The sequence below is a fragment of the Mauremys reevesii genome, linkage group 5 (assembly GCF_016161935.1).
Source record: "Mauremys reevesii isolate NIE-2019 linkage group 5, ASM1616193v1, whole genome shotgun sequence".
NCBI classification, from domain to species: domain Eukaryota; kingdom Metazoa; phylum Chordata; order Testudines; family Geoemydidae; genus Mauremys; species Mauremys reevesii.
Window position 1 is genome coordinate 118,478,102 of NC_052627.1, and position 15,246 is coordinate 118,493,347.

The 15,246-nt window shown below is 43.5% G+C and overlaps 1 protein-coding gene across 4 annotated transcripts in view; it reads right to left on the reverse strand.

The window, feature by feature from the left end:
- Positions 1–15,246, reverse strand: part of RGS12 (regulator of G protein signaling 12) — a 152,206-nt gene that overhangs the window by 30,651 nt on the left and 106,309 nt on the right. For all 4 annotated transcript variants that reach the window (XM_039540913.1, XM_039540915.1, XM_039540911.1 and 1 more), the window contains 3 exons: positions 6,275–6,454; positions 3,595–3,748; positions 2,139–2,215 (listed from right to left, as the gene is read on the reverse strand). In XM_039540913.1, coding sequence (XP_039396847.1) covers positions 2,139–2,215; positions 3,595–3,748; positions 6,275–6,454 — 411 coding nt within the window. The remainder of the gene's footprint in view (positions 1–2,138; positions 2,216–3,594; positions 3,749–6,274; positions 6,455–15,246) is intronic.

Consider the following 15,246-nt stretch of genomic DNA (forward strand, 5'->3'; position numbering starts at 1 on the left):
TTCAGACCAGGGGGAAAGCAGGAGGCAGTACCACACTCCCTTCCCTGAACTTTCCACTAGAGCAGCATTTCTCAAACTGGGGTCGGCGGACCTCTGGGCATCCCCAAGCATCCTCTCAGGGCCCTGCGGATCAACTCTCCAGAGGCGCAGTGAGGCTAAGGCAGGCTCCCTACCTGCCCTGGCTACACCCCGCTCCTGGAAGCAGCCAGCATGTCCCTGCAGCCCCTGGGGGAGGAACTGCTGGGAACTGCCCTACCAAATTCACTGTTCAATTTGGTAAATTGCACGGTCATAGGACTTTAAAAATCTTACATTTCATGGCTCTAGATATTTAACTCTGAAATTTCACAGTGTTGTAACTGTGGGGGTCCTGACCCAAACAGAGGTCGTGGGGGCAGTCACAAGGCTATTGTAGGGGGTCACAATATTGCCATCTTTACTTCTGCACTGCTGCTGGCACAGCAGGGCTGCCTTCAGAGCTGGCTCCCAGGCAGCAGCCATGGAGCTTCCTGCAGCCGGGGGAAGACCCCAGAGGTGGGTCCAACCTGGCCCTGGGAGTGGCCTGTGCAAGGGAAGAGAAAGTCCTGTTCCTTCCTAGCCTGTCTGGGACTAGCAGCTAGAGCCCAGTGCACGGTAGGAGCTCCCAGCTGGGGTGCCCCAGCCTAGCCCCAGGTCCAGTGCTCACCGTGACCATGGTGCCATGGGCAGTTGCCCAGCTATAAGCCTGGCACTGCTCCCCCCAAAAGTGATGACCCTCTCCCATACCATGCGACTCTCGCTTCTGCGCTGCTGCTGGTGGTGTTGCCTTCAGAGCTGGGTGCCTGGCCAGAAGCCACAGCTCTCCGGCCACCCAGCTCTGAATACCGCAACCCTCCTACAGTAGCCAGATTTCACAAGGAAAACCAGGTTTCACAGTTCATGATGCATTTTTCACAGCTGTGAATTTGGTAAGGCCCTAATTATAGCCACAGAAAAATCATCTTAGTACACACAAAGTATCAAAAGGGACAACTCCATTACGTTGTTTTTACAAGGTAATATTTTGAAGTATTTAATAAACACTCAATTTAAATGGATGCTACCAATACGGCTCTGCACTGTTTACTTCTCTGTTTACCCACTAGCATCACATATATCAACAAGAATCTGTATGATTCTTAGAATCAAATTTGTAAGTCAAAGGGATACTGTCAGGATAAAAAAGGGTATTTTAAAATTATATTCTTTTATACGCTTTGTTAAAATTCACTTTAAATCTAGGGTGATATTAAATTTTAAGTTTACTTTTAATCATTTATATTGTTTACTTTGTGCATTTCATTCAACTTGGACTGTGAAGGTGGAACTACATTGTTTATAACTACTGTGTCTTCACTTCTTGTTTCTCCACATATGAGCATGTGTTGCAATGTTTTAGTTGCAAATGCTGCTGGGGAATGCTTCACTCTTTTATCCCTCAAACATTGGGAACAGAGTCAAGCTATAGTGATTAAGAGAAGAGAGAGGAGGGAAAGAGCCAGGGCATCAAGGAAATGAGTTCAAACTCACATATAGTCAAGAGGAAGAGGACCCAAAGAGCTATTCAACAGGCAATTGCTCATAGCAGAGCTTAAGAGCTGCAGTAGCTGGGAGGCAAGATGGGGCAGTTTGTAAAGAGCTTTAGTGTCCTTGGATTGAAAGACCCTATAAAAGTGCAAACTTTTATTATAATGTCCAAAGGAACAGGAGAGTTGGGGTAGCTAGGAGAAAGGATAGACAGGATAGCTTGGAGAGGGCAGGACAATTTTAAAAAAACAGGTATATGAAATGCATAAAAGAGATATTTATCTTTACATTATAAGCATGATAGTTTAGGATCATAAACAGCACTATAATAGTGTTCTTTTAAAAATATTTAACTATTCATCTGACAATCTGTTTAAACAACCAGACCCTTATTATTTCACAAAATGAGTATAGCTATAATTTTTTTTTAAAGTTCAGTCTAAAAATAACATGAAATTTACATACAAAGACATATAGACATTTTGTTTATTTATACTATTGCAGAAAAATTTGGCTATTATTGATTTCCTAGGTAACAATCACTCCCATTTCTTTTCCATTCCTCTCATACAATTTGATTCTAAGGAGCTTACCAGTTCAAGACTTGCAGCTGATGACATGGAGCCTTGTGATTCACGTCTGCAAAATAGTCCATTGGTATGCATAAAATCTGAGAGTGGGAAAAGTAGAGTGATAAGTAAAAATGTTTGGTTTTACTATTCATTAAAGGTGCTACAAAACCTCATGTAATCTGACTAGAATATTCATTTTCTGATTTGGGAAAGAAAAATTCCAAATCCTTGTACTATCTTCACATGCTGAACATTTAAACATCTTTTAAATGTAATTATTTATTGCTTATATAACACTACAGGTGTTCATGGCTTTTTGCAAGCAGATGAAAAGATAACATTCCTGTTCCTGGAGGTGATTGCTTACATTTTAAAAAGTGACTACCAATTTACAATACCTTCCAGGTGAGTACCAGATCCCTGAAAATCAGGCTCTTTTAAGGTGTCTCAAGCTGGACACCCAAAAATTGAGAACTCAATCCCTTGTCACTTCTTAAAGTTTAGGTCTATAACCTTAGTATCTGATTCTGCAGCCCTCATTCACATACATGGCCCCCCTGACATCAACTGTACAGCTCACAAGGCTTTTTCAAGAACCATGGTAAGCAGATGGTGGGGAAGAAGAGACAGCAGTAAACACAATGCTTAGAGTAGCTGACTGCTGCAGTGGATTTCAGAATTTGTAGTTTTGTTTTTGCAATTTTTAAAAACTGTTTGCCTGTTAATTGCTTTGTGCAAGCCTCTGCGGCTGCCAAAATGTAGTGCTCTTTCATTTCAGTGAACTACACAGATGCAAATATTCTCACTAATAGAAATTACTTCAAACACAGTGCAATTAGCCCAGACCTCATTTATCTAAAAATAGTTTAGTGTTGCCTCCTATAAAATCTACCATTTTTTCAAGAAAAGCTACTGACTGACTAGCAGTTGAATGAACAGGCTACACAACCCAGTCTCTGCCAATTAGATTGTGTTTTAGTAACATTCTGTGCCTGTGGAATTCATTCTCCCTCCCTAAATTGTTCCTCTATGCCTCCTTCAGGGATTTTTTTGTTTTGTTTTTTTGTAGGGAGAAGTAATTTCCCTATCTGTAAACTAGGTTTCTACAACAAAGCACTCTGATTCAATGAACTTGGGCATAGCCACACCTATGGCTTTATTTCCATATATAGCTGTTTGACTCCCTCATGAAGACATGTTTAAACAGCTGTGGGAAATCCCATTGGTCCAGAATGCTACCAATTTCTCATTCCCCAGACTTTTGTCTACAGACCTCCACCTATTTCCATGACTGTTCCTGGCTATTGTGGTGCAGGACAAGACCATTTCCCTCTGTCAGAGCTCAGCAGATCATTAAAAATCTGCTCCAGGTCATGTGTAGTAATGAGGTGTAGATTCCTTCCTGAGTGTTAACAGTGGGAGCAATTCTGTCTATTGCTGAAGCAATCTTGCAACAAAGCAGGACTTGGAAACTCACCATTTTGGTAGTCATCATTTTCCTTTTTTTTCTGCGATCTCCCCACACTCTTACTTCTTGACCAGGAGAAAAATGTCCCCCTTTTTTTCTTCTCAGCATCTTCCTCTCCAGATTCTTCATTTAAGGACCTTCCTGACTTTGATTTTCCAATTAACTACCATCAAAACACAGATAAATATTAGCTGCAGCACTCTTGCAAACATATTGTCTAAAGCATGGATTCTCAAACTCTCCTAAAGTGGACTATATCTTAAGAGAGAGAGTCTGGTTGATTGTCTTTTTGCCTTCTCATTATTATGTATGCCAGTTCCTCTGCAACTGGTAATCAAATAACATGCCAGCGCAACAACAAAAACAGCTCTCCACAGACTACTGGCAGTCTACGGACTACAGCTAGAGAACTAATGATTTAAAAGGGTTATTGGATTTCCATTTACTTGGTTTTTAAAAAAATATAGAATTTCATTTACTGTACAGCAACCTACCTAGGCTTGAAATATAAACTAAAATTAAATACAGGTATCTGATAATGTCTTTCTTAACTAACATCTACTTATGTATAACAAATAATAGTTGATGAAAAGTATTAATGTAGATATATTTTTAATAATATTATGCCTACATTTTCTTTTAATGAGCATTTATTTTTTTCACATTAAAATATTCTTTAAAATGCTGAATTTAAAAGAAAAAACAACCTCTATCCAGAAAATAGTGGATGCCCCAAAATTACAGTGGCTGACATAAAAAAAAAAAAGAGTTAAAATTACCTTTACAACCAAATAATTAATACTGTGGTAAAGTTATCTAGTTGCAAAGATAAAACTCTCAAATTTTAATTTTTTTTTTAAATTACAATGATTGTGGAAATAAGAATGAGCAAAGTTCTGATTCCTATTAAAGTATTACAAATTTTTAAAGCTTCCAAAGACTATGGGTTTTTTTTATTATTTTTATTTACCTAGACAAATTTTATAATAAAAAATGTTTAAACAACATGAAGGATTTGGTTGAAAAGAGGCCAGGAAATTCAAAGAATAAATTCATCAGTTGCCAGCCCAGATAATCAATCACTGCCAGGAATTCTGGCTTTCCAGGTAGGACTTTTTATTATTAATTATTATTATTATTTCATGTGGGATGAAGGTGTGAATTATTTCTTCTGAAAGGTACCAGATTAATTCAAGTCCTCTCTTTTTCCATGGTATAATTGCACCACATTGCCCTAACCAACATGCATAAATCATATTCTACAGCAATAACCTTTTCACTTTGAAGGTCAAATATATTATTTCAAAAATCCCAGGGCAACAGTCAAGGTTTAAGGACAAATTCTCTGCTTCTCTGCTCAGGCAGCACAAACCAACTACAAGTCTCCAGCTGGGGATTCCATAGGTATAAGGGAATCCCAAACAGGCAAGAGACCTGGTGTAGTCAACTCTTATATGTATCATCCCAAAACTCCTGGTACAGAAGGATGTGACGGGCATAGGGAAGAGTGGGTGGAGCATGCTGGCTATCTTGCTAGCATGCTGCCTTTGGAGACCATTGTCAGTTGGTGCAAGTTAGAGCAACTTCTAGAATATTCTCCAACGTGTGTCGGAGCAGAGAATGAGGAAGCTGTAATTGGATTTTGGTTATCACCTTCTCCTCCCCTTCACCTCTCTAGGGTTGTGTGGTGGAGGAGCATATCTTTTGCTACCTGCTCTCTGATGCTCAGGTAGAGACAATCAAGTGCTTATAATGCACTCCTTAGGGCTCCCACAACCTGTCAGAGGAACAGACAATGGAGCAGCCAAAGCTCCCTCCTCTCTAGCCTTCAATGCACCAGGTGGCCAACCTGGTGATGTTCTGATTATCAACTGTAGAGAATTGCTGCTCACCGTCCCCTACTTCGGCCCTGTAGCTACAGGACCGATTCAATCATTTCAGTTTAAAAATCTCAGAACGTGGCTCATAGGTAGTTTTCAATTTATATATATATATCATCAGATACAAGTTTTCTTAACACAGTCATCGTTAAGGATCAGAAGCTGGATACTATCGTAGTAAAGGGATAAATTCTAAGGATAAGAGGGAAGTTCATTTTCCAACCTTATTTAACCTTTGACCGCTCTGCTGGATGGATAGCAAGGATGATATTTTGAGACAGTAGCAGTGGTGGGTTTTGTGATGTAGGCAATTGTCCAATTGTCCATTGACTGAAATTACCAACTCACTCCACCTAGGTCATTGAAAGCACCCCTCAAATTGAACTAGCATTCACTACTAACCCTGGATGAATTTTAACTGGCTACCTGCAGTTGAAAATACCAGAACTTAGTTTCCTAACAATTATGGACTTCAATCAAAATCAACTTCTGAATTGGTGCATAAAGAATAATTACCTCATTTCATTAGCTGTAGAACAAAATGTGTTTACTTAGGCAATACATAAATAAAATTATATTAAAAAGGGAGTTAGTAACTTCTGTTAGAATGGATAAAAAACTATTGACAATTAAAACAATTTGTACATTAAGACTTGGCAATTAGATACTTTGTCAGCACTAGTAAATATGAACACTCATTAGTTTATACACGCTCTTGTTAATCTTCCAACAAATCTGGGGGGTTGGAGAAGTTCAGCTATGGATAGGAACTTAGTTTTCAGAAAAGTAATAATTTAATCAAAAGTCACCTTTTTTGGTGTTGAGATATGAGACCGCTCTGAGTTGATACTATGTTTAGATGTGGGGCTGCTGGGAACACGCTGTGGATCAGGAAGAGGGCGACCTTCTACTTCAGCCAGAATGCATTCTTGGTAAAGCGGGGATTTCAGAAAGCGAGTATAGCTATCAAACTTCATCAGATTAAAAATCTGAAATGTAAATGCAGTGGGATAAGGGTTATACAAGATTAAATCTCATATGAAGAATGCAGGCCTATTTTTCAAGTATTATGTTCTTAAAACTCAGTGCATTAATGTGAAGACACACATCAGGCTTGCTTTTGTTGAAGTCAGTGGGAGTTGTGCACCAATTTCAAATGAAATAGAACTGAGTCCTAGTCTCTTAGCATAAGGCTTTACTTTTACAAAAGGTCCAAGAATGGTCAAAAATGAAAACCAGTGTAGATAAGAAAAAACGGTTTCCTACCTTTCATAATTGTTCTTCAAGATGTATTGCTCATGTCCATTCCATTCTAGGTGTGCATGCACCTACTTGCGTGGCCACTGGAGATTTTTGCCTTAGCGGTATCTATACGGTCGGCTGTGGTGTCCTCTGGAGTGCCGCACTCATGTGTCAGTATATTTGGCACCACCAGCCCTACACCCTCTCACTTCCTTCTTGCCAGAAACTCTGACTTAGGGGCAAGGGGATGGGTAATGGAATGGACATGAGCAACACATCTTGAACAACAACAGTTAGGAAAGGTAGGTAACTGTTTTTTCTTCTTCGAGTGCTTGCTCATGTCAATTACATTCTAGGTGACTCGCAAGCAGTATCCTTGGAGGTGGGCTCTGAGTTCATGGTTGCGTGGCTTGCAACACTGCTATACCAAAGCCAGCATTGTCTCGGGCTTGCTGGGTAAGCGCATAATGAGATGTAAATGTGTGGATAGATGACCAGGTAGCAGCCCAGCAGATATCCCGAACTGGCGCCTGGGCCAGGAAGGCTGTCGACGAAGCCTGAGCCCTAGTCGAATGGAGCTTGAGGTGCAGAAGATAGTCCAGGATCGCCTGCAGCGAAGCCTGCTCAGCCCAGATACCCAGGTCCGAGGTACCGCACATGAACCTCTTCCACTTGGCCAGGCAGGTGGCTCTGGTGGAGGGCTTTCTGCTATTCAACAAGATCTGTTGGACATGGACTGCGCATTCCTCCTCATTCAGCAATGCCATAGCCATGCTGTCAAATGCAACACCACCAGGTTTGGGTGCAGAAGACTGCCATGGGTCTGGGACAGCAGGTCTGGCCAGAGGGGTAGCTGCAGTGGGACAGCTACCAAAAGATCCAGCAGCGTGCTGGACAAGTGCTGTCAAGGCCACGCGGGGGCTATCAGGATAACCTTCGCCCTGTCCTCTTTGATCTTCACAAGGACTCTCTGGATCAACAGCACTGGCGGGAAGGCGTACATCAGGGCCCCTCACCATGGGAGCAGAAAAGCGTCTGGACAGGTAGCACCTGTCCGTCCCCCCGGATCTAACAGAACACATGGCATTTCCTGTTCTGATGGGACGCGAACAAGTCCACCTGGGGAGTCCCCCACCTCCAGAAGATCATACTGACCACCTCCGGATGGAGCAACCACTCGTGGTGAGATGAGAAGATCCAACTGAGGTGATCTGCTAACACATTTCTGGTCCCGGGCAGATGTGCGGCTACCAGATGAATGGCATGCTGCACACAGAAGTCCCAAAGGCAGAGAGTTTCTTGGCAAAGGGCTGACCATCTGGCTCTGCCCTGCCTGTTGATGTAATACATCGCGGCTGTATTGTCCATCAGGACCTGCACCACCTTGCTCCTGAAGTGGGGCAAGAAAGCTTGGCAAGCCAGGCAAACCGCTTTGAGCTCTCTGATATTGATAAGGAGGGCCAGATCGTTCCGTAGCCAGCAGCCTTGCGTGTTGAGATCGCCCAGGTGGGATCTCCAGCCCAAGTCCAAAGCATCAGAGACCAGTGTCAGCGAAGGTGATGGGGCCACGAAGGGAACTCCTTCCAACATCAACCCGGGGTCCAACCACCAATCCAGGGACAACCAGATGTGATCCAGCACCCTGACTACCCAGCGTAGGTCATGCCTGTTGGGCATGTGGACCAATGCCAGCCACCTTGCAGAGGCCGGAGATGGAGCCAGGCATGACTGACCACATATGTACATGCAGCCATGTGGCCCAACAATCACAGGCAGATGTGAGCAGTGGTGAGTGGGTGGTTCTTCACATGGGAGATCAGGTCCGACACAGCCTGAAAATGCACCTCCGGAAGGAAGGCTCTGGCTCGTGTGGAGTCAAGAATCGTCCCAATGAAATCTATTCATTGGACTGGCCATAAGATGGATTTTTCTTGTTTATCAACAGGCTCAGGTTGTGGCAGGTGGAACGCACCAGATTGAGGCTCTTCTACACTTTTTCCTGAGATCTGCTTTTGATGAGCCAATCATCAAGATATAGGAAGACCTGGACCCCTCGACGACTCAGGTAAGCAGCCACTGGTGCCATACATTTTGTGAACAGCCTTTGGGCTGATGAGAGGCCAAAGGGCAGTGCTGTGAATTGGAAATGTCATCCACCCACTATGAAATAGAGGAAACGTCTGATCGTGGAATATGGAAATATGCCTCCTTCAAGTCGAGGGCAGCATACCAGTCTCCCGGATCCAGGGAGGGGATGATGGAGACCATGTGAAACTTCTACTTCTTGAGAGACTTGTTGAGGCGTCACAGGTCCAGAATGGGTCTGAGGCTCCCTTTTGCTTTCGGGATTAGGAAGTAGTGGGAGTAGAACCCTTTTCCTTTCATGTCCCGAGGGATCTCCTCTACTGCCCCCGGATGCAGGAGGTTAACCCCGAGATACTATCTCTAGCACCTACTGAGCTGAGGTGACCTGAGACCAGGCAGAATGGTAGGGAAGAAGATGGTAGAGGAAAGAACAAGGTGGGTCCGGGGCGTTGACTGGGGTGTTACACTCAAGCGCACCTTCAAAATGAGCGCTTCTAGCCCCCGGGATGCTTTGCCAGGCTGGGCTGCATGGGTGAGTAGGAGGAGGAAGGGCAGTGACTAAAGCTCATGTCTCTATCCATTCTCCTCAAAGACTCCTGTCAAGGCTGCCAAGGCCTTGACGGCAGCAGACGGAATTGCTTCCTCACTGATTGTGGCATATGCAGACTCAGGGAACGAAGGGTGGGCCGAGTGTCCTTTAGGCCATGTAGCCGTGCATCAGTCTGCTCCGCGAAGAGATCATTCCCATCAAATGGGAAATCTTGAATTGAGGCCTGCATTTCTTGGGACAGGCCAGTGGTCTGACACTCGCTCCTCTACCGCGACCTCTGAGTGCTGCCAACTGTTGCTCCGACACGGCGGCTGACAAATGGTATGAAGGGGCATCTCCATCAAAGGCATGCTCCACACATTCCAATAGAGCCACTGGTCGTGTTGCCAAGGCAGCATCGCAGAGGTTGACAAAGCCTCAGATGCCCAATCGTGCTGGTGATGCCTCAGCGAAGAGTAGAGGAGCAAGTGCTCACCCCCAAACCCCCTTCCTCCGTGGGGGATGATGTCCCAGGGCCTCCCCCGGGTGGTACAGTCATCCTCATCCTGGACAAGGTAGTGCATGAATCTGTCAGCTAACCGTCGCCACTGGAGACCAGCACTTCAAATAGGAGGACTCGGGTGACCAGTACCGCAAGGCAGATCGGTCCCACAGTGCGGGGGATGGAGATCTGCACTGAGAAGACGACAGGCAGGAATATGAACAGTTCCAGCAATAGGGTGACCGGCACCTCCCCCTAGGTGACCCACACTGAGACAGTGGAGACTGCAATCACAGTGCTGGTGATTTTGGGTGAGCCGAAGAGGACCTGGGCTGTGAAGCCAGAGATCTGTGGCATGGAGTTGGAGAGTGCTGCGTCAGCTCTGAGGATTGGTGGTGCTCAACTGCCCTCTGGGGGGTCCTGACAGCTGGCTTGCCCTCACAAGGAGCCTTTGCCACTTCCTGCGGCACACGCGGTGACGGCAGCGCTGGTAGAGGCCTCCGCTCTCTAGGCACCGAGAGAGCCTGGGAAGGCATCAGTCCCGCCACAAGTCTGGGTCTCCTACCACTCCCAGGGGCCGGGGGTGGATCTCTTGGGGGGTTAGGGGATCTGGTTGGAAAGGCATGTCCATGTGACTCTGGTGTGTGTGGGCGGCCTGAACTAGGTCCTTTGCCCGATACCCTGTGGCCCTTCTTGCCAGGGAGCCATGCTTCTTGGCCTTCTTTTTGGGCACCAGTGACGGAGAGTGGTGCTGGGCGGAGCTCAGTGCCAGGGGGTGTGCTACGCACCAAGGCCAAGATACTATGGTAGAGTTCGGCCAGGAAGGCTCAGAAGGCAGGTGGAGAGCAGCCTTCATGAGGAGGGCCATCAGACAGATGTCACGCTCTTTCTGGGTCCTGGGTCGAAAGTTTTTGCAAATGCAACACTTGTCCTTCACCTGCGACTCCCCCAGGCACTTCAGACAGCTGCTGTGGAGGTCACTAATAGGCATAGGCCTGTTGCAGTCCATGCAGAGCTTAAACCCCAGAGACCGGGGCATGCCCCACCTGGGGCAAAGTCCCCACTGGGTCTCTAATTTTAACTACACTTAACAACTACATTACACTAACTACTATAAACAAACTATTTACAAGGCCCTGAGGCTCGAAGTCAGAAGAGACAAAAACCACTAGCCCTTGCTAGGCAAGGAAAAGGCACTCCGACTAACCACCGCAGGTGGTAAGAAGGAACTGAGAGGGCGTAGGGCCGGCATGAGCGTGGCATTCAAGAGGGTGCTATAGTTGACCCTAGAGATACCGCTAGGGGAAAAATCTCCGATGGCCACGCACATGGGCGTGCACACACCTAGAATGGAATCAACATGAACAAGCACTCAAAGAAGAATCAATGTTTTTTAACATATAAAAATTAATTTAATTAAATCTGATTTTTAAAGTAAATTAAAAACGTTTAGTTTTAAAATTCTATTTTAAAATTAAATTTGAAAATATGACAACCTATAAAGCCTAAACTTACTCTAATATATGAAAATCATTTACATCATTTAAAAAAAAATTAAGCAGTATATATTTACTGCCAAAGTTCTAAAGAAAGTTGAACTACTGAATTGGTGGAAACCACTGGCGAAGCACCTAGAACCACAGTTTGTTGAAGCAATAAACCAGCTTTTGAGAGCAGTAATCTTTTCTGCGGGTGCAGAGAATATTTTCTCATGTCAGTTTATTTAACTAGTTCTGTTCAATGATTAGTTCATTCAAAGTTAAAACCCAATAGGAATTTGAAAAAGCAGGAAAGTTTGTTTTTCTCTTCTAATTTCTGAATAAAAAAATAGGTGTGAGGATGAGATCTACTAGTTCCAAAATACTGAAGTATGTGTTGACAGGAAAAAAAATCAGTTCAATTCACTAACTGCAGATAATACTTCCTTTGTTGAATAAATCAGTTTTAAATGGAAAACATGTTTTGATAAACTTTTTTCTTATTTATCTAGCAAAATTAAAGGTAATTTTATTTAACTAATTAAAATAACTTTACAATGTTTTTTTGTTTGTTTGTTTGCATTTTAATTGCATTCACATTCCCATCTAACTGGAGCTTGACACAAAACAAGTAAAAAATTAATCATCCAGTAAATAAAAAATGCACTATTCATCATTTTCTAACATAGTGAAATGTAAAAATTAAGAATGTGAATAAATGTAAGTTAAGCTATATAACTGATTTAACAAATGTGTATAGATATAGTGTACCTTCCAAGTTTGTAAAAAGCAGCACCAAATTTAATGTAAAGACTATTTAGTTGCAACTGAACACGTTTTATTGGTTACCAACTAATGATCAAAAGAGCTTTAAACTAGGTATTGGGGGGAGATGATTGGGAGATGTCCAGGCACTCTCCACGCCAAATTTAAACATTGAGAGGGAGGACAACAGGATAAGAATGGATATAGCCAGAGGGAGGGGTTTGGACGTAAGGAAGAGGGGGGGGATGGATACTAGACCAATAGGTCATACTGGTGGTACTGTGTCCCTACCAAATTGGGTAACAAAGGTGAGAGAAGCCAAACAGCAAAAATTAGGATGTTTGTTCACCAATGCGAGAAGCCTAGGTAACAAAATGGAGGAATTGGAGCTCCTGGTCCGAGAATTGAAACCAGATATCGTAGGAATAACTGAAACATGGTGGAACGGTAGTCATGACTAGAGTACAGGTATGGAAGGGTATGTGCTGTTTAGGAAAGACCGAAACAAAGGTAAAGGTGGGGGAGTAGCATTGTATGTCAATAATGAGGTAAACTGTAATGAAATAACTAGTAATGGAATGGATAATACGGAGTCTGTTTGGGCAATAGTCACATTAGGGAAGAAAACTACTAGAGCCTCCCCTGAGATAGTGATTGGGGTGTGCTACAGACCACCGGGATCTAGCCTGGATATGGATAGAGAACTCTTTAATGTTTTTATGGAGGTAAATACTAATAGGAACTGTATGATCATGGGAGACTTTAACTTCCCGGATATAGATTGGGGAACAAATGCTAGTAATAATAATAGGGCTCAGCTTTTCCTAGACGTGATAGCTGATGAATTCTTTCATCAAGTAGTAGCTGAACCGACAAGGGGGGATGCCATTTTAGATTTGGTTTTGGTGAGTATTGAGGACCTTGTTGAGGAAATGGTTGTAGGGGACAACCTTGGCTCGAGTGATCATGAGCTAATTCGGTTCAAAATGAATGGAAGGATAAACAAAACTGCATCTGAGACTAAGGTTTACGATTTCAAAAGGGCTAACTTTACTAAATTAAGGCGACTAGTTAGGGAAGTGGATTGGACTAACATATTTAGGGATCTAAAGGCGGAAGATGCCTGGGATTATTTCAGGTTGAAGTTGCAGGAGCTGTCAGAGGCCTGTATCCCGAGAAAGGGAAAACGGTCCTTAGGTAGCAGTTTTAGACCGAGCTGGATGAGCAAGCGTCTCAGAGGGGTGATTAAGAAAAAACAGAAAGCGTACAAGGAGTGGAAGATGGGAGGGATCAGCAAAGAAACCTACCTTATTGAGGTCAGAGGGTGTAGGGATGCAGTGAGAAAGGCCAAAAGCCGGGTAGAGATGGACCTTGCGAAGGGAATTAAAACCAATAGTAAAAGGTTTTTTAGCCATATAAATAGGAAGAAAACCAAGAAAGAAGAAGTGGGACCACTTAAAACTGTAAACGGAGTGGAGATTAAGGATAAACTAGGCATGGCACAATATCTAAATGAATATTTTGCCTCGGTCTTTAATGAGGCTAATGAAGGGCTTAGGAATAGTGGCAGAGTGACTGATGGGAATGAACGTGCGGGGTTGGAAATTACAGTATCCGAGGTAGAAGCCAAACTTGAACAGCTTAACGGTAGTAAATCAGGCGGCCCGGATAATCTTCATCCTAGAATATTAAAGGAATTGGCGAGTGAAATTGCAAGCCCGTTAGCGATAATTTTTAACGAATCTCTAAACTTGGGGGTTGTACTGTTTGACTGGAGATTAGCTAATATAGTTCCTATTTTCAAGAAGGGGAAAAAAAGTGACCCGGGTAACTACAGGCCTGTTAGTTTAACATCTGTAGTATGTAAAGTCATGGAAAAAATATTAAAGGAGAGAGTAGTTACGGACCTTGAGGTCAATGGCAATTGGGACAAATTACAACATGGTTTTACGAAAGGTAGATCGTGCCAAACCAACCCGATCTCCTTCTTTGAGAAAGTAACAGATTTTTTAGACAAGGGAAATGCGGTGGATCTAATATATCTTGATTTCAGTAAGGCGTTTGAACGGTACCGCATGAAGAATTACTGGTTAAATTGGAAAAGATGGGGATCGAAATGAAAATCCAGAGGTGGATAAGGAACTGGTTAAAGGGGAGACTGCAGCAGGTCGTATTGAAAGGTGATCTGTCGGGTTGGAGGGAGGTTACCAGTGGAGTTCCTTAAGGTTCGGTTTTGGGTCCGATCTTATTCAATCTATTTATCACTGACCTTGGAACCAAAAGTAGGAGTGGGCTGATAAAGTTTGTGGATGACACGAAGTTGGGAGGTATTGCCAATTCGGAGAAGGATCGGGATATCCTCCAGGGAGATCTGGATGACCTTGTAAACTGGAGTATTAGTAATAGGATGAAATTCAATAGTGAGAAGTGTAAGGTTATGCATTTAGGGATGACTAACAGGAATTTTAGTTATAAGCTGGGGACGCACCAGTTGGAAGTAACGGAAGAGGAGAAGGACCTCGGAGTCCTGGTTGATCGCAGGATGACTATGAGTCAGCAATGTGATGTGGCCGTTAAAAAAGCTAATGCGGTCTTGGGATGCATTAGGCGAGGTATTTCTAGTCGAGATAAGGAGGTGCTAGTCCCGTTATACAAGGCGTTGGTGAGACCTCATTTGGAGTACTGTGTGCAGTTTTGGTCTCCCATGTTTAAGAAGGATGAATTCAAACTGGAACGGGTACAAAGAAGGGCCACTAGAATGATCCGAGGAATGGAAAGCCTGTCGTATGAAAGGAGACTTGAGGAGCTCGGTTTGTTTTCCTTAACCAAAAGAAGGTTGAGAGGAGATATGATTGCTCTCTTTAAATATATCAGAGGGATAAATACCAGGGAGTGAGAGTTATTATTTCAGCTCAGTTCTTATGTGGACACGAGAACAAATGGATATATATTTGCAGTCTGGAAGTTTAGGCTTGAAATTAGACGAAGGTTTATAACCATCAGGGGAGTGAAATTCTGGAACAGCCTACCGAGGGAAACAGTGGGGGCGAAGGACCTCTCTGGCTTTAAGATTAAGCTTGATAAGTTTATGGAGGGAATGGTTTGATAGGATAATGTGATTTAGTCAATAGGTCAATAACGTGCGACCACTGGTAATTAGTACTGAGGGTCAATGTTGGG